Below are 26,270 nucleotides of genomic sequence, written 5' to 3'. Positions count from 1 at the left end.
TATTTAACACTGAATAGATTTTACTGACTAACAAGGTACATGCTACCTTATTGGCTATAGATGAATTCTCCATGGATGAAGAAATAGAAATCTGGTGACTGAAATGCATCGTCAACAAAAAAACTTTGATACACAATTATACTGCCTTTCTCAATGTTAACTAGTAAGATGATCTGCACATACCTGTAATGGTGACCGTATTGTTATACATTTTGTCCCTTCCACAGAATCGACTTGACAAACAATGTATCGCTCAACACCAGAGTCAGAATGTCTTACACAGTGAAGGCTTCGGCCCACTTTGGTTAAAGGTATTTTGTCACTTGAGGAGTGATTCCAAGGAGCTGGTATGGAAGATAATAATGAATTTGGTAGATGCTTTTTCAACCCAAATGTTATTAATGTTTTCCACAAATCAATGGATTTCACTAACAGAAAATATTTATTTTATTGTGACAGACTCTTTATATCACTTGTTGCAGACCAGCGAATTATGCTATGCCAATAAATAAGTAAATTCTTCAGCAACAACAGTGGCGGGACCGTAGGAAGGTGAGTTAAAGCGGCGCTCGTGGGTCACATATTAGCCCCCCGATGTGGGGGACAGCGCAGCACTGGGATGATAAACCGGGGGGGGGATCACATATGATTAGTTGGGGATAATGTGCTGCGGCTGATAATTCATTCATTCGAGGGGGGCAACCGGTATTGCGGTATGGAAAAAATGCATATCGTGCAGGAAAAATGAACCGGTATGCCGCCCACCACTACTTGGTGGATGCTTTTTCAACCCAAATGTTAGTAATGATCTCCGGCGCTGCATCACTAGTCATCAGGTACGGGGCAAAGTTGGCTGTTATGCACTGAAGATGACTGGGATGCCGCAGCAAGATTGCGGGGGGGGGGGGGGGGTTCCGGCGGCGGGGCCCCCCACGATCAGGCATCTTATCCCCTATCCTTTCGTTAGGGGGTAAGATGTCTAGGGGCAGAGTACCCCTTTAAATAGGTTTTTGAACACCAACAACAACTTTGAAAACACTCTTTTATAAATAAAGCTGCAACATGCATTGGACACTTACTGAGCTGGATATAAAAGTGTTTGCTGCTAAGACTGGTCATGGCAGAAAACTGATCAATCTGGGTTTTGGTATAGACATAATCCATGCTAAGACTCTCCCCATCATCCAGTTGTAGGCTCTTTAAACTTGGATCAACATTTAAAGCAGTAAAAGAGTCACTTGGAGAGATAGAAATACGAAGGCCCAGAAAATTTTTTATGACAAATGGAGCTTGATCTTTTTTGAAGACATCTGATGTTTGACTGGCTGCTTCAGCAAAAGCCTGTAGCACAAAATATTCAATAAACCATTATTAAAATATACAGAAATACAGTTGTTTTTTTTAAGAACAATAAAATACAAAGTACTGATTATTCTTGCTTTAAAGGGGTTATCCCTGTGTTTCCCAAGCATTATGCCTCTAACTGTCCAGGCATGTCAGGAGTTGTAGTTTTGCAACAGGTACACTGGTTCGGAAACACTGCCTTATCCTGTGGCTTGGTATACTCTTCTAAAGTATACCCCTAATGGCATAGTCAATTTTTTGAAAACATTTTTCACCATTTTTCACATTGACATGTATTTCAAACATTGGAACAGGGCACAAATTCTCCCGGCCTGCATTTTGAGAAGGAGCTTCACTCACCCTAGCAGCTGTCTCCACCACGATACCCAGAGCTGTAAAATAGCATTATTTGATTAAGGGTGAAGGGGGACGAAGTGGAAATCTACATCTTATCTTAATAGTGATATGCAGCAGGAAGCGGGGAGAGCAGAAACCCGTTCCAGCATTTAGGAAATGTGCTGCACAATGGTAATTTGTCAAACTTTGATTAGATGTATGCTTTAAAGGCTTTGGACACCTGTAAAAGAACTTTTTTATTATTGGTTTGTACTTATTGTTGTGTAAAACATTATTAAAAATATTGCTAGTTTTCATCTACGTTACAGCATCGACAATGGGCTACCATCTAAAGTTTCTTGTTCCCCATCCACAATCTTAGCTGGTGTGTAACTCACTTAAACCTACTGCGATCTCTAACAAAAAGCGGCCAGGAAGCCAGTCTTATTCTTATCTTTTTCTTGGTAGCAACAAAACACTGTTTAGAACATTGCTTTATTTTGCATTAAGGAAACAAAATCAGTGAAAAGGTGTCCATAGCCTGTCATTAAGTGTGGCTAAACTGGCTAAACTGTCAGTATAAAAAACTTTTAAAAAGTTTTATTGGTGAGGGTTTGAAGGGGCTGTCTCATTTATAAAAAAAAAATAAAAAAAATAAATAAATACCCCCAGAATACCTGCATTAAAACAATACTAGGTATCAATCGATTATCAGTTTGGCCGATATTATCGGCCAATATTGTTGATTGTCTAAGTTATCGTATCGGCAATTAGCTTGCCGATAATGCCAGCGCTTTAAATCAATGAACTGCAGCGGCTTTTGCGGGCCCAGAGACCGCCGCCGCCCGATTCTACTGTCCTGGGGTCCTGAGTCCAACCACAGCCGCTGCCCGATTGCCTCCTCCTGCCTATCCTGTGGCCAGAGACCACCACCACCGCCCCATTGCCTCCCCCCATCCCCGGTTTTATAATTATCTGTTCCAGGGGTCCGCGCTACTTCTGGCTCCGGTGGCGTCCTGAGCTGTCACTGTGCGCTGAGCCACTGACTGTTACGTCGTGTTGAGGATGTCACTTGTCATTGCGCAGCGCAATGGGGGAGGCAATGGGGCAGCGGCGGCTGTGGTCTCTGGCCAGAGGACATGCAGGGTGAGGCAATCGGGCAGCGGCGGTGGTTGGACTCAGGACCCCAGGACAGGGCGGAGGCGGTGTCTGGCCCTGCAAAAGCCGCTGCAGTTCATTGATTTAAAGCACCCGCTTCTGCAGGGCCAGAAACAAGTCATCAGGGTATACCCGCACACACACGCACCCTCATTTTACCAAGGATATTTGGGGGGGGGGGGGGATTAAAATGCACGGAATATCAGTATAAGTTATCGGCTATCGGCCTGAAAGTTCACAGGTTATCGGTATCAGCTCTAAAAAAAAAAAATCAATATCGGTCGATCCCTAAACAATACACCTTTACTTACCTACCACTGTTCCCCTGGTGCCGCTGGAATTGCTGTCCCATCCTATGGTCCCGTTCTTCTTCCTGCTTTTGGGGGCCAACATGTAACACTGCCAAATAGCTAATCGCCGTACACCGCAATAACACCAAGGCAACAGGAATAAGCTTGGCCCAGGGCTCAATAAATGACGCTGCCACTTAGCCTATTTCCAACCAAGACAGGATATTGCTGCAGCCTGTTATTAGCTAAGCGGCGATAGTACGTGTTGACTCCCAGAAGTAGGAAGAACGGCGAACCCAGTGCCACCAGGGGACCAGCAAATGGTAAGTAAAGGTTTATTGTTTTAATGCCGGTATTCTGGGGAGTATTTCTTTAAAAAATAAATAAATAAAAATAAAAGGATTAAGAGCTCTGCTGCTCACTTCCCTCCCAGCTCTGAGTCTATGTAAAAAGTCTATGTAAAAGGTACAGTCAGACCTACATTATGAATCTAACCTTGTTTTTTTTATGACAGATCCACATTGATTGTTTAGATTTATCATAACATATGATTTATGATCGTAAAAACAAAATAAACATAGTATCCATTCTTTGAATTCCATACCATAATCTGATATGTAGCCAGACAAGACAACAACATTTGAGAAAAAACATGTCTAATGCTGGCAATATAGATATGGTATTATTGGTCATATATACAGATGGATTTTTACTTCCAACCTTTTGTTTCCAGTAAGAAAGAAAACTTTGCTGCCTTACTGCCCCTCTTTCCTTTTAGGGATAAATAAACAAACCAGTTTCAACTCCACTAAACAGGCTTATTAAAAAGGAGTCTGGTCTGATATATATAGGTGGCAAGCTTAATACTGTAAGGTAAAAATGTTTTGTTTTTTAATTGAATTTCTTACCTGTCCTAGGTTAGTCAATGTTAGCAACCCACATTTAGACAATGTGATGTTTAGCTGGTCTTTAGAAAAAATGTTTACTGCTGTGACGTAGTCTGGTATCTTGTAGCTCTCCTCTTCACCATCAGTCTCAAAAACTTGTTTTCTTAATTTCTTTTTCATCTAGAATAAACATTGTTATCAAAGGTAAATCAAAAATCAGTATGCTGCTGAAATTTCAGTCATTTGCAAGAGTGTGCAGAATAGGTGTCAGTACTGATGGAGCTCAGAAGGAGGTCAGGCTTAGTGGACATCTGCGTTAATGGTCCGTTGCATAATCATTTTGCAGGAGTTGACCTGCAGTAATTTTTTCTCCCCTTAACAAAAAACTTATTGACATGTCATTTGGCTATATAGCTAAGCCTTCCTCAGCGCTCAATCCGTCACCTGGGCTGCATAGACTATAATGGAGAACATCTCATGCTATAGGCGCCAAGCCAGGAACTAAAGCATGCTCGTGCACACTTCATCTGCCTGTATTTAGTGATCAGTGGGGGGCTCAAGCACTGAGAGCCTGACTGATCAAAACTTTTGACATGTCTGCCTGAAATGTCCCTTTTTTTCCCAAGACAGTAATGCTTTAACCCCTTAAGGACCAGGCCCATTTTGACCTTAAGGACCAGGCCAATTTTATTTTTGCATTTTCGTTTTTTCTCCTCACCTTCTAAAAATCAACTCTTATTTTTTCATACACAGACCCATATGAGGGCTTGTTTTTTGCATCACAAATTTTACTTTGTAATGACATCCCTCATTTTACCTTTTCTATAATTGAAAATTATCTCAATTATAAAAAAAATCTCAAACTATTTTAACAAAATTTGAATGTTTGAAATTGCCCTATTTTGAACACCTATAACTTTCCCATCTGAAGTGGCAAAGTTTGGAGACCACTATATGGTGGTCTTCCAAACTGTAGCCCTCTAGATGTTGCAAAACTACAATTCCCAGCATGCCCAGACAGTCAGTGCATGCTAAAAGTTGTAGTTTGCAACATCTGGGAGGACCACACTTTGGAGACCACTACACAGTGGTCTCCAAACTGTGGCCCTCCAGATGTTGCAAAACTACCATTTCCAGCATGCCTGAACAGTCTGTGTATGCTTGGAGTTGTGGTTTTGCAACACCTGGAGGGCTACAATTTAGAGACTACTACTTAGTGGTCTCCAAACTGTTCTTCCTAAGTTGTTGCATAACTACAACTCCTAGCATGCCTTTCGCTGTCAGTGCATGTTGGGAATTGTAGTTTTGCAACAGCTGGAGGCACACTGGTTGGGGAACACTGAGCTAGAGTCTGTTTCCTAACTCAGTGATGCCAACTAGTGTGCCTCCAGTTGTTGTAAAACTACAACTCCCAGAATGCTCTGACAGATCGTACATGCTGGGAGTTGTAGTTTTGCAACAGCACAAGGCACACAGGTTAAAATCATTGAGCTAAAGTCTGTTTCCTAAATCAGTGGTTCCCCACCACTGCGCCTACAGCTGTTGCAAAACTACAACTCCCAGCACGTACGGTCTGTCAGTGCATGCTGGGAGATGTAGTTTTGCAACATCTGAACGTTTGGGTGGATATTTTCTCCTTTTACCCCTTATGAAAAGGAAAAGTTAGGGGCTACACCAGAATGTTAATGTAAAAAAATGAAAAATTTTACACTAACATGCTAGTGTTGACCCATACTTTTCATTTTCACAAGAGGTAAAAGAAGAAAAAGACCCACAAAATTTGTAAAGCAATTTCTCCTGAGTACGGAAATACCCCATATGTGGGCGTAAAATGCTCTACGGGCGCACAAGTCTCAGGATAGAGAGCGCACTATGTACATTTGAGGCCTAAATTGGTGATTTATTGGTGGCTGAGTTACAGCAGTTCTGTTTTTTTTTTTTTATAACTGTTTATTTGTAAATTTTACAGTTTTACAAAAATTGAAAAAAGGAAAACAAAAAGGTAAAGAGACTTAATAAAAAATAATTAACCTTGTCAAGGTCATACAAATATAGCAAAGTTGCTGCATCATGATAACAATTAGTAGCATTGTTATTACTCAAAATTATGTACTTCTTACTATAACTTAAAGTTACAGCAGTTCTGACATGAATGCAAAAAAAAAAAAAACACCCACATAAGACCCCATTTTGGAAACTATACCCCTCAAGGATCGTAACAAGGGGAATAGTGAGCCTTAACACCCCCCACAGGTCTTTGATGAATTTTCATTAAATTTGGACGTGAAAATTTTAACACTTCAGGGAAGAATTTTCCCTGAAGTGTTACCCCAAATTTTTCATTTTCACAAGGGTTAAGAGGAAAAAAAGTCTCCCAAAATTTGTAACCCCATGAACATACCCCATATGTGGATGTAAAGTGCTCCGTTGGCGAACTACAGGGCTCAGAAAAGGAGCGCCATTGTGCTTTTGGAGAAAGAATTTGGCTGGAATTAAAGGCCATGTGCGTTTACTAAGCCCCTATGGTGCCAGACCAGTGGACCCCCCCCCCTCCCCTCCACGTGATCCCATTTTGGAAACTACACCCCTCACGGAATGCAACAAGGGGTACAGTGAGCATTTACACCCCACACGTGTATGACAGATTTTTTGAACATTTGTCCGTAAAAATTAAACGTTATTTTTCATTTGCACAGCCCACTGTGCCAAAGGTATGTCAAACGCTAGTGGGGTGTAAATGCTCACTGTACCCCTTATTAAATTCTGTGAGGTGTGTAGTTTCAAAAATGGGGTCATATGTGGGGGGGTCCACTGTTCTGGCACCATGGGAGGCTTTGTAAACGCACATGGCCCTTGACTTCCATTCCAACCAAATTCTCTCCCCAAAAGCCCAATGGCGCTCCATCTCTTCTAAGCATTGTAGTTCGCTCGAAGAGCACTTTACATCCACATATGAGGTATTTCCTTACTCGAGAGAAAATGAATTACACGTTTTTGGTGGCCTTTTTACCTTTTAACCCTTGTAAAAATGAAAAAAAAATGGGGCTACCATAACATGTTAGTGTAAAAAATTTAGATTTTCGCCTCCATTTTGCTGCTATTCCTGTGAAACACCTCATATTCACTTCAAAACTTAACTGGTCCTTGAAAAAGTCAGATTTTAAAATTTTTGTAAAAATTGCAAAATTGCTGCTATACTTTGAAGCCCTCTGATGTCTTCAAAATGTAAAAACATGTCAACTTTATGATCTGCAAACATAAAGTTAACATATTGTATATGTGAATCAATATTACATTTATTTGACATGTCCCTTTTCCTTACAAGCAAGGAGCTTCAAAGTTAGAAAAATGCAACATTTTCAAATTTTTCCTGAAATTTTTTAATTTTTTAAGAAATGATGCAAGTATCGACGAAAATTTGCCACTAACATAAATATGTCACGAAAAAACAATCTCGGAATCAAATTTATAAGTAAAAGCATCCCAGAGTTATTAAATGGGCACTCTCACGAAATAAAAAAATTGATATGTTGTAGTACTTAAGTACTACAACATATCTCTAATATACTTTAATTAAAAAAAAGTGATTTTAAAACAGTTTAACCCCTTAAGGACCAGGCCATTTTATACCTTAAGGACCGGAGCGTTTTTTGCAATTCTGACCACTGTCACTTTAAACATTAATAACTCTGGAATGCTTTTAGTTATCATTCTGATTCCGAGATTGTTTTTTCGTGACATATTCTACTTTAACTTAGTGGTAAAATTTAATGGTAACTTGCATCCTTTCTTGGTGAAAAATCCCCAAATTTGATGAAAAAAATGAAAATTTTGCATTTTTCTAACTTTGAAGCTCTCTGCTTGTAAGGAAAATGGATATTCAAAATATATTTTTTTGGGGTTCACATATACAATATGTCTACTTTATGTTTGCATCATAAAATTTATGAGTTTTTACTTTTGGAAGACACCAGAGGGCTTCAAAGTTCAGCAGCAATTTTGAAATTTTTCACAAAATTTTCAAACTCACTATTTTTCAGGGACCAGTTCAGTTTTGAAGTGGATTTGAAGGGTCTTCATACTAGAAATACCCCATAAATGACCCCATTATAAAAACTACACCCCCCAAAGTATTCAAAATGACATTCAGTAAGTGTATTAACCCTTTAGGTGTCACAGGAATAGCAGCAAAGTGAAGGAGAAAATTCAAAATCTTCATTTTTTACACTCGCATGTTCTTGTAGACCCAATTTTTGAATTTTTGAAAGGGGTAAAAAGGAGAAAATTTTTACTTGTATTTGAAACCCAATTTCTCTCGAGTAAGCACATACCTCATATGTCTATGTTAATTGTTCGGCGGGCGCAGTAGAGGGCTTAGAAGGGAAGGAGCGACAAATGGTTTTTGGGGGGCATGCCGCATTTAGGAAGCCCCTATGGTGCCAGGACAGCAAAAAAAAAAACACATGGCATACCATTTTGGAAACTAGACCCCTCAGGGAACGTAACAAGGGGTAAAGTGAACCTTAATACCCTACAGGTGATTCACGACTTTTGCATATGTAAAAAAAATATATATTTTTTTACCTAAAATGCTTGTTTTCCCAAAATGTTTACATTTTTAAAAAGGGTAATAGCGGAAAATACCCCCCAAAATTTGAAGCCCAATTTCTCCTGATTCAGAAAACACCCCATATGGGGGTGAAAAGTGCTCTGCTGGCGCACTACAGGTCTCAGAAGAGAAGGAGTAACATTTGGCTTTTTGAAAGCAAATTTTGCTCTGGGGGCATGCCGCATTTAGGAAGCCCCTATGGTGCCAGAACAGCAAAAAAAAAAAACACATGGCATACTATTTTGGAAACTAGACCCCTCGGGGAACGTAACAAGGGGTAATGTGAACCTTAATACCCACCCTACAGGTGTTTCACGACTTTTGCATATGTAAAAAAATATTTTTTTTTTTTTACCTAAAATGCTTGGTTTCCCAAAATTTTTCCAATTTTAAAAAGGGTAATAGCAGAAAATACCCCCCAAAATTTGAAGCCCAATTTCTCCCGATTCAGAAAACACCCCATATGGGGGTGAAAAGTGCTCTGCTGGCGCACTACAGGTCTCAGAAGAGAAGGAGTCACATTTGGTTTTTGAAAGTGAATTTTGCTCTGGGGGCATGCCGCATTTAGGAAGCCCCTATGGTGCCCGGACAGCAAAAAAAAAAAAAAACACATGGCATACCATTTTGGAAACTAGACCCCTCGGGGAACGTAACAAGGGGTGATTTGAACCTTAATACCCTACAGGTGTTTCACGACTTTTGCATATGTAAAAAACTATATATTTTTTTTTACCTAAAATGCTTGTTTTCCCAAAAATGTAAAATTTTTTAAAAGGGTAATAGCAGAAAATACCCTCCAAAATTTGTTAGGCAATTTCTCCCGAGTACGGCGATACCCCATATGTGACCCTAAACTGTTGCCTTGAAATACGACAGGGCTCCAAAGTGAGAGCGCCATGCGCATTTGAGGCCTAAATTAGGGACTTGCATAGGGGTGGACATAGGGGTATTCTACGCCAGTGATTCCCAAACAGGGTGCCTCCAGCTGTTGTAAAACTCCCAGCATGCCTAGACAGTCAACGGCTATCTGGCAATACTGGGAGTAGTTGTTTTGCAACAGCTGGAGGCTCCGTTTTGGAAACAGTGGCGTACCAGACGTTTTTCATTTTTATTGGGGAGGGGGGTTGTATAGGGGTATGTGTATATGTAGTGTTTTTTACTTTTTATTTTATTTTGTGTTAGTGTAGTGTAGTGTTTTTAGGGTACAGTCACACGGGCGGGGGTTCACAGTAGTTTCTCGCTGGCAGTTTGAGCTGCGGCAGAAAATTTGACGCAGCTCAAACTTGCAGCCGGATACTTACTGTAATACTCCGCCCATGTGAGTGTACCCTGTACGTTCACATTGGGGGGGGGGACATCCAGCTGTTGCAAAACTACAACTCCCAGCATGTACGGTCTATCAGTGCATGCTGGGAGTTGTAGTTTTGCAACCGCTGGAGGCTCTGTTTTGGAAACAGTGGCGTACCAGACGTTTTTCATTTTTATTGGGGAGGGGGGCTGTGTAGGGGTATGTGTATATGTAGTGTTTTTTACTTTTTATTTTATTGTGTGTTAGTGTAGTGTTTTTAGGGTACAGTCGCACGGGCGGGGGTTCACAGTAGTTTCTCGCTGGCAGTTTGAGCTGCGGCAGAAATTTTGCAGCACCTCAAACTTGCAGCCGGATACTTACTGTAATCCTCCGCCCATGTGAGTGTACCCTGTACATTCACATTGGGGGGGGGGGGGAACATCCAGCTGTTGCAAAACTACAACTCCCAGCATGTACGGTCTATCAGTGCATGCTGGGAGTTGTAGTTTTGCAACAGCTGGAGGCAAACTGGTTGTGAAACACCGAGTTTGGTAACAAACTCAGTGTTTTGCAACCAGTGTGCCTTCAGCTGTTGCAAAAGCTACAACCCCCAGCATGTACGGACAGCGGAAGGGCATGCTGGGTGTTGTAGTTATGCAACAGCTGGAGGCATACTACTTTGGCTGGGGATGCTGGGGATTGTAGTTATGCAACAGCTGGAGACACACTGGTTTGCTACTTAACTCAGTGTGCCTTCAGCTGTTGCAAAACTACAACTCTCAGCAGTCACCGACAGCCAACGGGCATGCTGGGAGTTGTAGTTATGCAACCATCAGATGCACCACTACAACTCCCAGCATGCACTTTAGCTGATTGTGCAAGCTGGGAGTTGTAGTTATACAACAGCTGAAGGTACACTTTTCCATAGAAAGAATGTGCCTCCAGCTGTTGCAAAACTACAAGTCCCAGCATGCCCATAAGGGAATGCTGGGAGTTGTGGTGGTCTGCCTCCTCCTGTTGCATAACTACAGCTCCCAGCATGCCCTTTTTGCATGCTGGGAGCTGTTGCTAAGCAACAGCAGGAGGCTGTCACTCACCTCCAACGATCCTCGCCACACAGGTCAGTCCCTCGTTGTCGCCGCCACCGCCGCTGCTCCTGGGGCCCCGATCCCAACATTAACGACGGGGATCGGGGTCCCCAGCACCCGGGGTGCACGTCCCGCACCCGTTCACGTCCTCCGGAAGAGGGGCGGAGCGGGTTGCGGGAGTGACACCCGCAGCAGGCGCCCTGATTGGTCGGCCGGTGATCCGGCCGACGAATCAGGGCGATCGTGAGGTGGCACCAGTGCCACCTCATCCCTGCAGGCTCTGGCTGTTCGGGGCCGTCTCTGACGGCCCCGATCAGCCAATAATTCCGGGTCACCGGGTCACTGGAGACCCGATTGACCCGGAATCCGCCGCAGATCGCTGGACTGAATTGTCCAGCGATCTGCGGCCATCGCCGACATGGGTGGTCATAATGACCCCACTGGGCGATATGCCCCGATGCCTGCTGAACGATTTCAGCAGGCATCGGGCACCGGCTCCGCTCCAGATGGTTGTGACGTTCTCATACGTCATGTGTCCTTAAGGACTCGGAAATGGAGACGTATGAGAACGTCATGTGTCCTTAAGGGGTTAAAATCACTTTAAAATTTGGCCACTAGGGGTCACCCTCCTAGTGGCCGAATACATTCGGCAATGACGTCACTACAGAATTTCAACTCATTGAAGCCTGGCAATGAGTCAGAATTCCCTCACTGCGGTGCTCGCTCCCGCCTGTCAATCAAACAGGTGGGAGCGAGCGCCGAGAACAGAAGAAGCGCGCATTGGGTAGCAGGTGTTCGTGTAGCGGCGTTCAGGGGAGGGGTAGCGGGGTTCAGGGGAGGGGTAGTGGAGTTCGGGTTGCGCCACGGCCATGTATTGTTTTTAACACAGGGTGCCTCCAGTTTTTCCCCACTACAACTCCCAGCATGCCCTGACAGCCAATAGATGTCAGGGCAAGCTGGGAGTTGTAGTGGTGAAACAGCTGGAGGCACCCTGTGTAGATGAACTAATGGCAGAAGTCAGCCCCAGCAGGCATCAGTGACGTGGTGCCTGCTGGTGAAGTCTGCCTGGTAGTGAGCACGCTACCAGGCAGACAAAACTGCATTTTTTATATAGTAAAAAAAAATAATTAGGCAGGGAGGAGGTTAGGGATAGATGGTAAATAGGCAGGGACAGAGAGGGATGGTGGGAGCTACCCTTTAATGCTTAACCCCTTAAGGACCACGCCATTTTACACCTTAGGACCAGAGTGTTTTTTGAACTTCTGACCACTGTCACTTTAAACATTAATAACTCTGGAATGCTTTAAGTTATCATTCTGATTCTGAGATTGTTTTTTCGTGACATATTCTACTTTAACATGGTGGAAAATTTTTGTGGTAACTTGCATCCTTTCTTAGTGAAAAATCCCCAAATTTGATGAAAAAATTTAAAATTTAGCATTTTTCTAACTTTGAAGCTCTCTGCTTGTAAGGAAAATGGATATTCCAAATAAATTTTTTTTATTCACATATACGAAGAGGGACATTTATCAATGTTTGCTTATGTATTCTTTTTTTTAGTAATTTTTCCCTTACTTTTTTTTTTGCTTATGTGTGACTTATTTATCAACTGGTTTCAGCCTATTAATTTTCACGTAAGCAATTTTTCCTTTTTTACTTTCGTAGTAGCTTTTTCTGCTCCATGTTTGAGCTGGAGTAAATTTAGTCAATTTTTAACCCCGACTTTTTTTTGCGCAGTTGCGAGTGTCGCAGTTAATAAATACCTGACTACCCCTAGTCCATTTTAAAATTATTACTACGTAGTAAATTTTTGGAAAACTTACTTTTCTCGCTTTCCAGTCAAAATGTCGCACGAAAAATCGCGTAGTCGCAGTTGCGACAATTATAGTAAAGAAAACCTGACTAAACCCATTGATAAAGTAGACATATTTATGGACATTTATGTTTGCATCATAAAATTGATGAGTTTTTACTTTTGGAAGACACCAGAGGGCTTCAAAGTTCAGCAGCAATTTTCCAATTTTTCACAAAATTTTCAAACTCACTATTTTTCAGGGACCAGTTCAGGTTTGAAGTGGATTTGAAGGGTCTTCATATTATAAATACCCCATAAATTACCCCATTATAAAAACTGCACACCCTAAAGTATTCAAAATTACATTCAGTAAGTGTTTTAACCCTATAGGTGTTTCACAGGAAAAGCAGCAAAGTGAAGGAGAAAATTCAAAATCTTCATTTTTTACACTGGCATATTCTTGTAGACCCAATTTTTGAATTTTTACAAGGGGTAAAAGGAGAAAATTTATACTTGTATTTGTAGCCCAATTTCTTTCGAGTCAGCACATACCTCAAATATCTATGTAAATTGTTCGGCGGGTGCAGTAGAGGCCTCAGAAGTGATGGAGCGACAAAGGGATTTTGGAGAGTACGTTTTTCTGAAATGGTTTTTGGGGGGCGTGATGCATTTAGGAAGCCCCTATGGTGCCAGAACAGCAAAAAAAAAAACAAAAAAAAAAACACATGGCATACCATTTTGGAAACTAGACCCCTTGAGGAACATAACAAGGAATTAAGTGAGCCTTAATACCCCACAGGTGTTTCACGACTTTTGCATATGTAAAAAATAAAAATAAAAAATCACTAAAATGTGTGTTTCCCCCCCCCAAATTTCACATTTTTGCAAGGTTTAATAGCAGAAAATACCCTACAAAATTTGTAACCCCGTCACTTCTGAGTATGGAGGTACCCCATAAGTTGACCTGAAGTGCACTATGGGCGAACTACAATGCTCAGAAGAGAAGGAGTCATATTGGGCTTTTTGAGAGCAAATTTTGGTCGGGGGGCATGTCGCATTTAGGAAGCCCCTATGGTGCCAGAACAGCAAAAAAAAAAAAAAACACATAGCATACCATTTTGGAAACTAGACCCCTTGAGGAACGTAACAAGGAATAAAGTGAGCTTTAATACCCCACAGGGGTTTCACAACTTTTGCAAGGGTTAATAGCAGAAAATACCCCCCAAAATTTGTAACCCCATTTCTTCTGAGTATGGAAATACCCCATGTGTGGACGTCAAGTGCCCTGCGGTCGAACTACAATGCTCAGAAGAGGAGGAACGTCATTGAGCTTTTGAAGAGTGAATTTGTTTGGAATGGTAGTCAGGGGCCATGTGCGTTTACAAAGCCCCCCGTGGTGCCAGAACAGTGGACCCCCCCCACATGTGACCCCATTTTGGAAACTACACCCCTCACAGAATTTAATAAGGGGTGCAGTGGGTATTTACACCCCACTGGCATTTGACAGATCTTTGGAAAAGTGGGATGAGCAAATGAAAAATTAAATTTTCACGGACCACTGTTCCAAAAATCTGTCAGACACCTGTGGGGCGTAAATGCTCACTGCACCCCTTATTACATTACGTGAGGGGTGTAGTTTCCAAAATGGGGTCACATGTTGGGGGGTCCATTGTTCTGGCACTATGGGGGCTTTGTAAACACACGTGGCCTTCAATTCCGGACACATTTTCTCTTCAAAATCCCAATGGCGCTCCTTCTGTTCTGAGCATTGTAGTTCGCCCGCAGAGCACTTTACATCCATATTTGGGGTATTTTCTTACTCAGAAGAAATGGGGTTACAAATTTTGGGGGCTTTTTTCCTATTTTCCCTTGTGAAAATGAAATATCTAGGGTAACACCAGCATTTTAGTGAACATTTTTTATTTTCATTTTCCCATCCAACTTTAACGAAAATTTGTCAAACACCTGTGGGGTGTTAATGCGCACTATACCCCTTGTTACATTCCGTGAGGGGTGTAGTTTCCAAAACGGGGTCACATGTCAGTATTTTTTTTTTTTCATTTACCTCTTGTTAAAATAATAAAAAGTAAAGGGCAACACCAGCATGTTAGTGTAAAAAAAATTTTTTTTTTACACTAACAGGCTGCTGTAGACCCCAACTTTTCCTTTTCATAAGGGGTAAAAGGAGAAAGAGCCTCCCAAAATTTGTAGTGTAATTTCTCCCGAGTACGGAGATATTCCATATGTGTCCCTAAACTGTTTCCTTGAAATACGACAGGGCTCCGAAGTGAGAGAGCGCATTTGAGGACTAAATTAGGGATTGCATAGGGGTGGACATAGGGGAATTCTACACCAGTGATTCCCAAACAGGGTGCCTCCAGCTGTTGCTAAACTCCCAGCATGCCTGGACAGTCAGTAGCTGGAGGCTCCGTTTTGGAAACACTGCCGTACAATACGTTTTTAAATTTTATTGGGAGGGGAAAGTGTAAGGGGGTGTATATGTTGTGTTTTACCCTTTATTATGTGTTAGTGTAGTGTAGTGTTTTTAGGGTACATTCGCACTGGCGGAGGTTTACAGTGAGTTCCCTGCTAGGAGTTTGCGCTGCGGCGAAAAATTTGCCGCAGCTCATACTTGAAGCAGAAAACTTACTGTAAGCCTGCCCGTGTGAATGTACCCTGTACTTTCACATGGGGGGGGGGGGGGCAAACCTCCAGCTGTTTCAAAACTGCAACTCCCCGCATGTACTGACAGACCGTGCATGCTGGGAGTTGTACTTTTGCAACAGCTGGAGGCACACTGGTTGGAAAACCTTCAGTTAGGTTCTGTTATCTAACTCAATATTTTCCAACCAGTGTGCCTCCAACTGTTGCAAAACTACAACTCCCAGCATGTGCTGATCACCGAAGGGCATGCTGGGAGATGTAGTTATGCAACAGCTGGAGGGATCGCAACTACAACTCCCAGCATGCTGGGATTTGCAGTTTTGCAACATCTGGAGAGCTACAGTATAGAGACCACTGCAAACTGTGGCCCTCCAGATGCTGCAAAACTACAAATCCCAGCTTGCCCAGACAGCAAACAGTTGTGTGGGCATGCTAGGAGTTGTAGTTTTGCAAGATCTGGAGGGCTATAGTTCAGAGACAACCATATAGTGGTCTCAAACTGTAGCCCTCCAACTGTTGCAAAACTACAACTCCCAGCATGCCCAAACAGCTGTCTGGGCATGCTGGGAGTTGTAGTTTTGCAACATCTGGAGTGCTACAGTATAGAGACCACTATATAGTGGTCTCGGACTGCAGCGACTGCAGCCCTCCAGATGTTGCTAGGCAACTTACCGGCTTCCGTCGGATCCAGGGAGCTTGCTGCACGACATCGCCGCCCACCGATCTCCGACGCCGATCGTCGCCCGCAGCCTCCGCAGATCGGTAAGTGGACTCCGGCGCCGGTCGTCTGTCGTTTCCCCGTTCTGCCCCGCCTATTGTGGGTGGGCAGAACGGGGAAAACGAAAGTTAACCCCCCCCCGATCTGCTATTGGTGGTCGCGTCTAGACGACCAATAGCAGTGATAGGAGGGGTGGCACTCCTGCCACCTCACTCTTATCTCTTCAGGGGGATTGTGGGTGTCTTAGACACCCGCGATCCCCCTTATATTCCGGGTCACCATAGACCCGTAATTACCCGGAATCGCGCAAAATCGCAAGTGTGAACTCACTTGCGATTTGCGGCGATCGTCGACATGTGGGGGTCCCGGGAACCCCCTCAACGTTTGCCTGGGACGCCTGCTGAATGATTTCAGCAGGCGTCCGGTTTCGCAACCCGCCCGGCGCGCGGCAGGATGCGAAATTCGCTGGGACGTATGAGTAAGTCCCTGGTCCTTAAGACCCAGGACGCAGGGACGTACTCATACGTCCGTGGTCCTTAAGGGGTTAAAGGGGTACTCCGGTGGAAACTTTTTTTTTTTTTCACCTGGTGCCAGAAAGTTAAACAGATTTGTAAATTACTTCTATTAAAAAATCTTAATCCTTCTAGTACTTATTAGTTGCGGAATACTACAGAGGAAATTATCTTCTTTTTGGAACACAGTGCTCTCTGCTGAATCACGAGCACAGTGCTCTCTGCTGACATCATTTTAGAAACTGTCCAGAGCAGCATATGTTTTCTATGGGGATTTTCTCCAACTCTGGACAGTTCTTAAAATGGACAGAGGTGTGGTCATGATGTCAGCAGAGAGCTCTGTGTTCCAAAAAGAAAATAATTTCCTCTGTAGTATTCAGCAGCTAATAAGTACTGAAAGGGTTAAGATTTTTTAATAGAAGTAATTTACAAATCTGTTTAACTTTCTGGCACCAGTTAAATATTAATAATATGATAACAAAAATAAAAATTCCATCGGAGTACCCCTTTAAAGTGATAGAGGTAAGATTTGAAAAAAATGCTCCCGTCCTTAGGGCCATAATGGGCTCCGTCCCCAAGGGGTTAATTATATTTTTTTACGCTTTTTGGGGGTAAAATTGGAAAAAAAGACGATTTACATTTTTATTGGAGGAAGGGATTTTTCAAAAAAAATGTTTACTTTTTATTTCCCCACACTTTTTATGTCCCTATAGGTGAATATTTATAGCAATCATTTGATTGCACTGATCAGTGTTATCCACGATCATCTTCTGCTCTGGTCTGCTCAATCTCAGACCGGAGCAGAAGACCCCGGGAGACGACCGGAGACAGGTGAGGGGACCTCCGCCGCCATGTTGGGTGATCGGATCCGATCATCTATTTTAAGTGCCACAATGCCGCGATCTGAATTGATCACGGCATCTGAGGGGTTAATGGCGGACAACAGTGCGATCGCTGATGTCCGCCATTATTGGCGGGTCCATGGCTGCTGACAGCAGCTGGGAATTGCCGTGCATGGTGCGAGCACAAGTCCAGTGCTCGCGGTCATGTACATGACATAAATGAACGTCATGGTGCGCTAAGTACCACCGCACCATGACGTACATTTACTTCCGATGTCGTTAAGGGGTTAAACTTATGGCAAGGCTACTTTTGCACTGTGAAAAAAATATATGAAAATATATATTAAAAAATGTAAAGGATTATTCAGCAAAGAATGGTGTGCTAACTGCAACCTTTATTAAATGATCGTAAAAACGTCATACAGGAATGTAATATGTTTTGAGCTGATAATACACTGCTCTTAAAAATAAAGGGAACACTCAAACAACCCAAAGTCAATCACCCTTCTGTGAAATCACACTGTTCACTCAGGAAGCAACACTGATTGACAATCAATTTCACATGCTGTTGTGCAAATGGAACAGACAATAGGTGGAAATTGTAGGCAATTAGCAAGACACCCCCAATAAAGGAGTGGTACTGACCACAGACCACTTCTCATGCCTCCTGGCTGACGTTTTGGTCACTTTTGAATGCTTGCGGTGCTTTCACTCTAATGGTAGCATGAGACGGAGTCTACAACCCACACAAGTGGCTCAGGTACTGTAGCTCATCCAGGATGGCACATCAATGCGAGCTCTGGCAAGAAGGCTTGCTTTGTCTGTCAGCGTAGTTGTCCAGAGCATGGAGGCACTACCAGGAGACAGGCCAGTACATCAGGAGACATGGAGGAGGCCGTAGGAGGGCAACAACCCAGCAGCAGGACCACTACCTCCTTTGTGCAAAAAGGAGCAGGAGGAGCACTGCCAGAGCCCTGCAAAATGACCTCCAGCAGGCCACAAATGTGCATGTGTCCACTCAAATGGCCAGAAACAGACTCCATGAGGGTGGTATGAGGACCAGCAGTCCACAGTTGAGGGTTGTGCTTACAGCCCAACACCGTGCAGGATGTGTGGCCTTTGCCAGAGAACAACAAGATTGGCAAATTCACCACTGGTGCCCTGTGCTCTTCACAGATGAAAGCAGGTTCAGATTGAGCATGTGACAGACGTGACAGAGCCTGGAGACGCCATGAAGAATGTTCTGCTGCCTGCAACATCCTCCAGAATGATTGGTTTGGCAGTGGGTCAGTAATTGTGTGAGGTGTCATTTCTTTGGGGGCCGCACAGCCCTCCATGTGCTTGCCAGAGGTAGCCTGACTGCCATTAGGTACCGAGATGAGATCCTTAGACCCCTTGTGAGACCATATGCTGGTGCTGATGGCCCTGGGTCCCTCCTAATGCAAGACAATGCTAGACCTCGTGTGGATGGAGTGTGTCAGCAGTTCCTGCAAGAGGAAGTCATTGATGGACTGGCCCACCCGTTCCCCAGACCTGAATCCGATTGAGCACATCTGGGACATCATGTCTCGCTCCATCCACCAACGCCACGTTGCACCACATACTGTCCAGGAGTTAACGGATGCTTTAGTTCAGGTCTGGGAGGACATCCCTCAGGAGACCATCTGCCACTTCATCAGGAGCATGCCCAGGCATTGTAGGGAGGTTATACGGGCACATGGATGCCACACACACACTACTGAGCCTAATTTTGACTTGTTTTAAAGGACATTACATCAAAGTTGGATAAGCCTGTAGTGTGGTTTTCACTTTGATTTTGAGTGTGACTCCATATCCAGACCTCCATGGGTTGATAAATTTGATTTCCATTGATAATTTTTGTGTGATTTTGTTGTCAGCACATTCAACTATGTAAAGACAAAAGTATTTCATATGATCATTTCATTCATTCAGATGTGTCATCTTAGTGTTACCTTTATTTTTTTGAGCAGTGTAGGATGAAGTGCACCTGCTGCACGAAACGGAGCTTTGTTGCCTATGTAACCCCCCTATGTCTGTTCCCTACCCACCATATATGTGAGTACAATAAAAAAGAAGATTAAGAAGACTGGTGAGTGCCGGCTATCATTTCATCTTTCATTTTGCTGGATAACACATACATAGCCTGGGATGTTGACAACAGGCGTTAAAGGAAACTCGGACACAAAGATATTCATTAAGGGGGCCTATGCCAGCTAGAAACTATCTGAAAAAGAGGAGACCCAACGTACGGGGGGGGGGGGGGGGGGGGAGGGGGAATGTACTTTAACCAAAAAAAATACTTAAAAATTGTAGTGGCAAAGATTCTCAAACAACAACAAAAAACGTGGTCTCAAATGGCTGGAGGTGCTCAACCCCAAATGCAGTTGTGCATATATACTGGGGGAGCAGATCCTGCCCTTGTAGTCCGTTGCTAGGGGCGATCCCCAGCATAAAAATGCATACAATGGAGGATGCCTGCAGTGGACTACAAGTGCCACAATAGAATCCTACACCAGATAAACGGTGTGGATGTGTAACAATTAGAATACAATACAGAAATGTGGGTGCACTACTGTGGTAGATGTATACAATGACATTGGCTAATCCCTCAACACTGATGTTAAAATTGAGACATTCGCCAGTGTATCCTTATATTAAGGACACACCAGAGCCCGCACACCAACGCCAAGGTTTCTCAGATGGCACGGGACCTAACGCTAACCTACCTGTGCGTAATAAGCAAAAACCAGGGGCCAGTGGGCAATTACAGCAGCACTAGGTCGACATGTAGCCTGCTCCCAGTTCCCTCCAGCGTGACTAAGCACACATACAATGGAAGGGGGGAGAGAGGCTACAAGCCCCACCCAAGTTGGCTGATATAGGTGCATGGCCTGTAATTGCCCACTGGCCCCTGGTTTTTGCTTATTACGCACAGGTAGGTTAGCGTTAGGTCCCGTGCCATCTGAGAAACCTTGGCGTTGGTGTGCGGGCTCTGGTGTGTCCTTAATATAAGGATACACTGGCGAATGTCTCAATTTTAACATCAGTGTTGAGGGATTAGCCAATGTCATTGTATACATCTACCACAGTAGTGCACCCACATTTCTGTATAGTGGCAAAGATTCTGCAGCAAAATCTGCAACACTTTTTTACTTCCCTATTAAAGTTAATGGGAAAAATCGGAAGCAAGTCCACAAAGGACCCCCCCCCCCCCACATATATTGACATAATATGAATTGAAAAACCACAACACAGGTCAATCTTATTGAAGATTTCTGTTTGGATGTTTCCTGCAGCATGACATTTTATTTTAATTTTTTTTATCTCATTTACAATGCTAGTACTGTAAAACGTTGCAGAAAGTTCACAGCATTCCCGTCCTGTGTGAAAGTAATCCAACTTTGTAACATAGTTTCCAAGGCTGCAAAGTTGATCCAGAAGATAATTTTCCTATCACCAGTGATGATGAATTTCTGAGCAGTTCTAGCACACGCTGGAACATTCAAATGTGCGGAATGTCCGCCACTGTTGTATTTCCTTTTTTTACATTTTGTTCCTTATTTGTGTTTTATATCTATTTAAAATAATTTAATATGAGAATGTGCAGAGACCTGTAATTTGTAAAAGTTACCTTAACTTCAAGACTCCAAGGTCGAAATGTATCACTTTTCTCTATTTCCAGAGGTTCTAGCAAAGGCTCCCATACACCAAATGTTTCATTGTAGTAATGAACCTGAAGAAACAGAAGCAGTTTAAAACTACTAGTTATTACTAAGCTATAAAATAGACAATACAGATGATGTATACATAAATATACATATCACATGTTTAGAGGTTTTCCATTATTACAAAAGCATGGCTGCTTTATCCTAAAGGTAATAATGTATTCGTCTACCTGCAATACTAGACACAAAACAGAGAGAGATAAGGAGATTTTTGTTTACTTACCGTAAAATCTCTTTCTCGGAGGATCCATTGGGGGACACAGACCGTGGGTGTATGCTGCTGTCTCTAGGAGGTGTGACACTATGGTAATAAAAAAAAGTCGGCTCCTCCCAGCAGGATATAACCGCCTTCAGACCCTGAGCTAATCAGTTTAAGTTCCAGAGCAATAGGAGGAGACCAACAGGTCAAAGAAAAACCCAAAACTGTCCGAGAACCAGAAGAAAAAACATAACTGAACACACCCTCGGACAGAGAACCAAAGGAAATTCCAAAAAGGGCGGGAGCTGTGTCCCCCAATGGATTCTCCGAGAAAGAGATTTTACGGTAAGTAAACAAAAATCTCCTTTTCTCTATCAGCTCCATTGGGGGACACAGACCGTGGGACGTACCAAAGCCGTCCCTTGGGTGGGCAGATAAGCAGTCAGGCAGACGGCCGATCCACTGCCGCCTGCAACACTTTACGACCCAGACTAGCATCAGCCAATGCGAAAGTATGAACTCGGTAAAACCTCGAGAAAGTGTGCAAAGATGACCAGGTAGCCGCCTTGCAAATCTGCGAGGCCGAGGCTCTATTCTGGAGAGCCCAGGATGCCCCAACAGAACGGGTAGAATGAGCCACAAGCCTGAAAAGGAGGAATCTTCCCCTTACAGCGATAGGCTTCCGAAATGGCGGACCGAATCCACCGAGAAATGGTGGCCTTGGAAGTAGGTTGTCCCTTGCGACGACCTTCCGTAAGGACGAAAAAGGAATCACACTGACGAAACGAAGAAGTGATGGAGATATAAGACCGAACAGCCCGAACTACATCCAGCTTGTGTAGTAAGCGCTCCTTAGGATGAGAAGGAGCAGGACAAAAAGACGGGAGGACAATGTCCTTATTGAAATGAAAGGCTGAAACCACCTTAGGCAAAAAAAAAAAGGATCTGGCCGGAAAACAACCTTGTCCTGGTGGATCACCAGAAACGGAGAACGGCAGGAAAGAGCTGCCAATTCAGACACCCTCCGGATGGAGGTGATAGCAACAAGAAACACCACTTTCCAAGAAAGGAGGCGGAGAGACACCTCTCTACGGGGCTCAAAGGGTGCACCCTGGAGGGCAGTCAGAACTAAATTCAAGTCCCAAGGAGGAGAGCGTGACCGATAAGGAGGAACAGCGTGCGCCACTCCTTGAAGGAAGTTCCGGACATGAGAATTAGAAGCCAGGGGCTGCTGGAAAAGAACAGCAAGGGTCGAAATCTGACTTTTAAGTGAACTGAGAAACAACCCCAGTACCAACCCCGACTGTAAAAAGGTGAGAAGACGGGGAACCGAGAAGGTTACCGGGGATAAGTCCTGAGCTTCACACCAAAGAAAATAAGACCGCCAAGTACGGTGGTAAATTCTTGCGGAGGAGGGCTTACGAGCCCTGAGCATGGTGTGAATGACTTGGGAAGAGAACCCGCGTGGCCTCAAAACCACGGTCTCAACCGCCACGACGTCAAATGCAGCAACTGTAAAATGGGGTGGCAAAGAGGACCCTGAGAGAGCAGGTCCGGACGGAGCGGAAGGCGCAGTGGAGCGTCGTCCAGGAGCCTGACTAAGTCGGCGTACCACGACCTTCGGGGCCAATCTGGAGCTGCCAGAATGGCGGGGACGTCCTTGGCTTTTAGCTTCCTCAGCACCCTGGGAAGAAGCGGAAGGGGAGGGAACAGATAGGATAGGGCAAACCCCGCCCAAGGAATCACTAGGGCGTCCACGGCCAGAGCCTGAGGGTCCCGGGACTTGGACACAAACGGAAGGATCTTCCGATTGTGCTGGGACGCAAAGAGGTCCACGTCCGGAATGCCCCAGAGGTCGCAGAGTTGCGCGAAGACCTCTGAATGTAGAGACCACTCGCGGGTCGGGTGAGGACCGACTGAAGAAGTCCGGTCGGGTGAGGACCGACTGAAGAAGTCCGCTTCCCAGTTGAGCACTCCCGGAATGTGAATCGCCGAAATGGCCGGAACCTTGCTTTCCTCCCAGGTGAGAATCTTGGTCATCTCGGCCATGGTTGCCGAGCTGCGAGTGCCGCCCTGTCAATTTATGTACGCCACGGCCGTGGCGTTGTCCGACTGGACTGAAGACGGGACTCCCAATGAAGAAGACAAAGAAGAATCACCCATAATTTCAATATGTTTATCGGAAGAAGGGTCTCTCGGGGAGACCAGAGTCCCTGAACCGTCCAATCCCTGAACACGCCGCCCCAGCACGACAGGCTAGCATCCGTTGTAACAACCTGCCAGTGAAGGGGAAGAAATGACCGCCCTTGGAGAAGAAGGGGGGAGCGGAGCCACCAGAGCAGAGACTGACGGACCCTGCAAGGGAGAACAATCTGACGATCGAGGGACAGAGGAGACCTGTTCCATCGAGAGAGAATCGCCAGTTGAAGGGGGCGGTAATGAAACTGGGCAAAGGGTACGGCCTCCATAGTTGCCACCATCCGACCCAGGAATTCCATACAAGTGCAGATGGGGACTAAGACCTTGGTCCGAAGGGAGCGGACCCCCGACCGAAGCGCCAGATGTTTGTCTGGCGGGAGACAAATTTGGGCAGAGGCAGTGTCGAATCGAAGTCCCAGGAAGGTTAGAGACTGGGTAGGACGGAGGACTGACTTGTCCCGGTTAACCATCCACCCGAAGCAATCCAGAGTGTGGAGAGTGATGTCCAGATTCTCCAGAGTCTGGGCTCTGCTTGGAGCCTTGATGAGGTCGTCAAGGTAGGGTATCAAGGTCGTCAAGGTAGATTCCCCTCGACCGTAACAGGCCCATCACTAGTGCAAGGATCTTTGTAAAGACCCGAGGAGCCGTGGCTAGACCAAAGGAGAGGGCTACGAATTGAAAGTGCCCCTCCGGAACCGCAAAGCGGAGGTACCGATGATGGCCTGGAAATATTGGCACATGGAGGTAGGCATCCTTAATGTCCACCGATGAAAGGAACTCCCCTTGTTCCAGGGACCCCACCACTGAACAGAGAGATTCCATTCGGAAGTGGCGGATAAGAAGGTGACGGTTGAGACGCTTGAGGTCTAGGATTGGTCGCACAGAACAGTCCTTTTTGGGGACCACAAAAAGATTAGAATAGAAACCCTGAAACCGTTCCCCTGGAGGAACGGGAACTATAACCCCCTGGAGAAGCAGAGACTGGAGAACCGCTCGAAAGTGCCTCGCCAGAGGAAGAGACCGGGGATCACGAAAAAAGCGATCCCTCGGAAGGGAGGCAAATTCGATTCGGTAACCGTTGGACACCACGTCCCTGACCCAAGAGTCCTGAATGTGTGAGGTCCAGATGTCTCGAAAAAGTAAGAGACGACCTCCCACCCGAGAAGAAACCGCGGGTGGGGCCTCGCTTCATGCAGAAGTGGGTTTGCGGTTGCCTGATTTGGGCGCAAAACGGCCGGACCGGTTGGAGTCTGACTTCAAAGATGGGCGTGCCCGGAACGAGGGAGCCTTCTTGTCCCGCGAGGGCACCTGCCCGGACCCTTTGCTGGAGCCAGAGGTCCGAAAGGACCGAAAGGAAAAAAACTTTCTTTGGGAAGTAGGGCGAGCCTTATTTTGAGGTAACAAGGAACTCTTACCTCCCGTCGCCTCAGAGATAATCTCATCAAGGCGTTTGCCAAAAAGACGGCCACCCGTAAAAGGAAGCTCAGTGAAAGACCTTTTGGAAGCGGCATCCGCATTCCAAGCTTTAAGCCACATAGAGCGGTGGAGAGCCGCTAGGTGACCCACAGCAAAGGCAGAACAACGGGCTGACTGCATGGAAGCTGAGCACAGGAAGTCCCCAGCTTTAGAGCATTGGAGAGCCAGAGCAGATAGATCCTCTGGGGGGGATCCCACTAAGATATCCTGATGGAGCTTTTGGAACCACTCCGACAGAGCCTTGAACACCCATGTCGAGGCGAAGATGGGAAGAAGAGAAGAGCCAGCTGCTTTAGAGGCAAACTTCGCTAAGGATTCTACCTTCTTGTCTGTGGAATCCTTGAAGGCAGCGGCATCTGCCAGAGGCAGTGTAGTCACCTTAGAGATCCGGGAGATTGGTGGATCCACTGAGGGAGGGGAGGACAAAGTCCTTGTCAAATGGATAACGTTCTTGAATCGTCTTCATTCCCGGGAACCTCTTGTCTGGATGTTTCCATACAGATTCCAGAATGTCATCAAAGTCAGCGTGAGAGCTGAACCTTTGAGGTGCTGGCTTAGCACGATGAAAGGATACTCCTGGATTGACATCCGAAGATCCTGGGTCCTCTAAGTGAAAGGTGTCTCTTATGGCTGTCACCAATGAGTTCACCGTTTTGCAATTGATTCCGAGCGGTCCTCTGAGTCAGATGCAGGCTTGGAAGCCTCGTCCACCAGGAGAATGTAAACGAGTAGAGGCAGCCCTGGAGGGGGGCGACCCTGACAGGGTACGCGGCTCTGGCGTGGCAGAGCGGCGACTCCAAGAACGTCCTCTGGGGGAACGACGTTTGTGCCCAGATGACAGGGGGGGCGGGACCCACGAAAGGAACGCTAACGTCTATCTGAAGACTCAATGGAAGAGTCAGACGAGGCACCCCTAGTACGCTTGTGAGAGCGTGAAGTATGTGGAGACGAGGAGCGGGCCCTCTCAGAGGCCCTGCGCAGGGAAGACCCCTTCAAGGCGGGCACCACTTCCTGGGAGGCCTCAGCCACCGAACGGGAGACTTGGGTCAAGTCAGCCATATACTGGGTCAGGGAAGAAACCCAGGCTGGTGGAGCGGCTGAACTCACCGGAACCGAAAG

The 26,270-nt window shown here is 45.0% G+C and overlaps 1 protein-coding gene across 2 annotated transcripts in view; it reads right to left on the bottom strand.

The window, feature by feature from the left end:
* VPS13A (vacuolar protein sorting 13 homolog A) overlaps positions 1-26,270 on the bottom strand; it is a 350,725-nt gene that overhangs the window by 116,198 nt on the left and 208,257 nt on the right. For both annotated transcript variants that reach the window (XM_056523518.1, XM_056523526.1), the window contains exons 42-45: positions 21,184-21,285; positions 4,037-4,195; positions 1,080-1,341; positions 184-344 (exon numbers count right to left, since the gene is read on the bottom strand). In XM_056523518.1, the coding sequence (XP_056379493.1) occupies positions 184-344; positions 1,080-1,341; positions 4,037-4,195; positions 21,184-21,285 (684 nt within the window). The remainder of the gene's footprint in view (positions 1-183; positions 345-1,079; positions 1,342-4,036; positions 4,196-21,183; positions 21,286-26,270) is intronic.

This window comes from Hyla sarda, chromosome 1 (genome assembly GCF_029499605.1).
Source record: "Hyla sarda isolate aHylSar1 chromosome 1, aHylSar1.hap1, whole genome shotgun sequence".
NCBI lineage: Eukaryota > Metazoa > Chordata > Amphibia > Anura > Hylidae > Hyla > Hyla sarda.
Note: the sequence above shows the minus strand (reverse complement) of the source record. Positions and strands in the feature narration are given on the sequence as shown.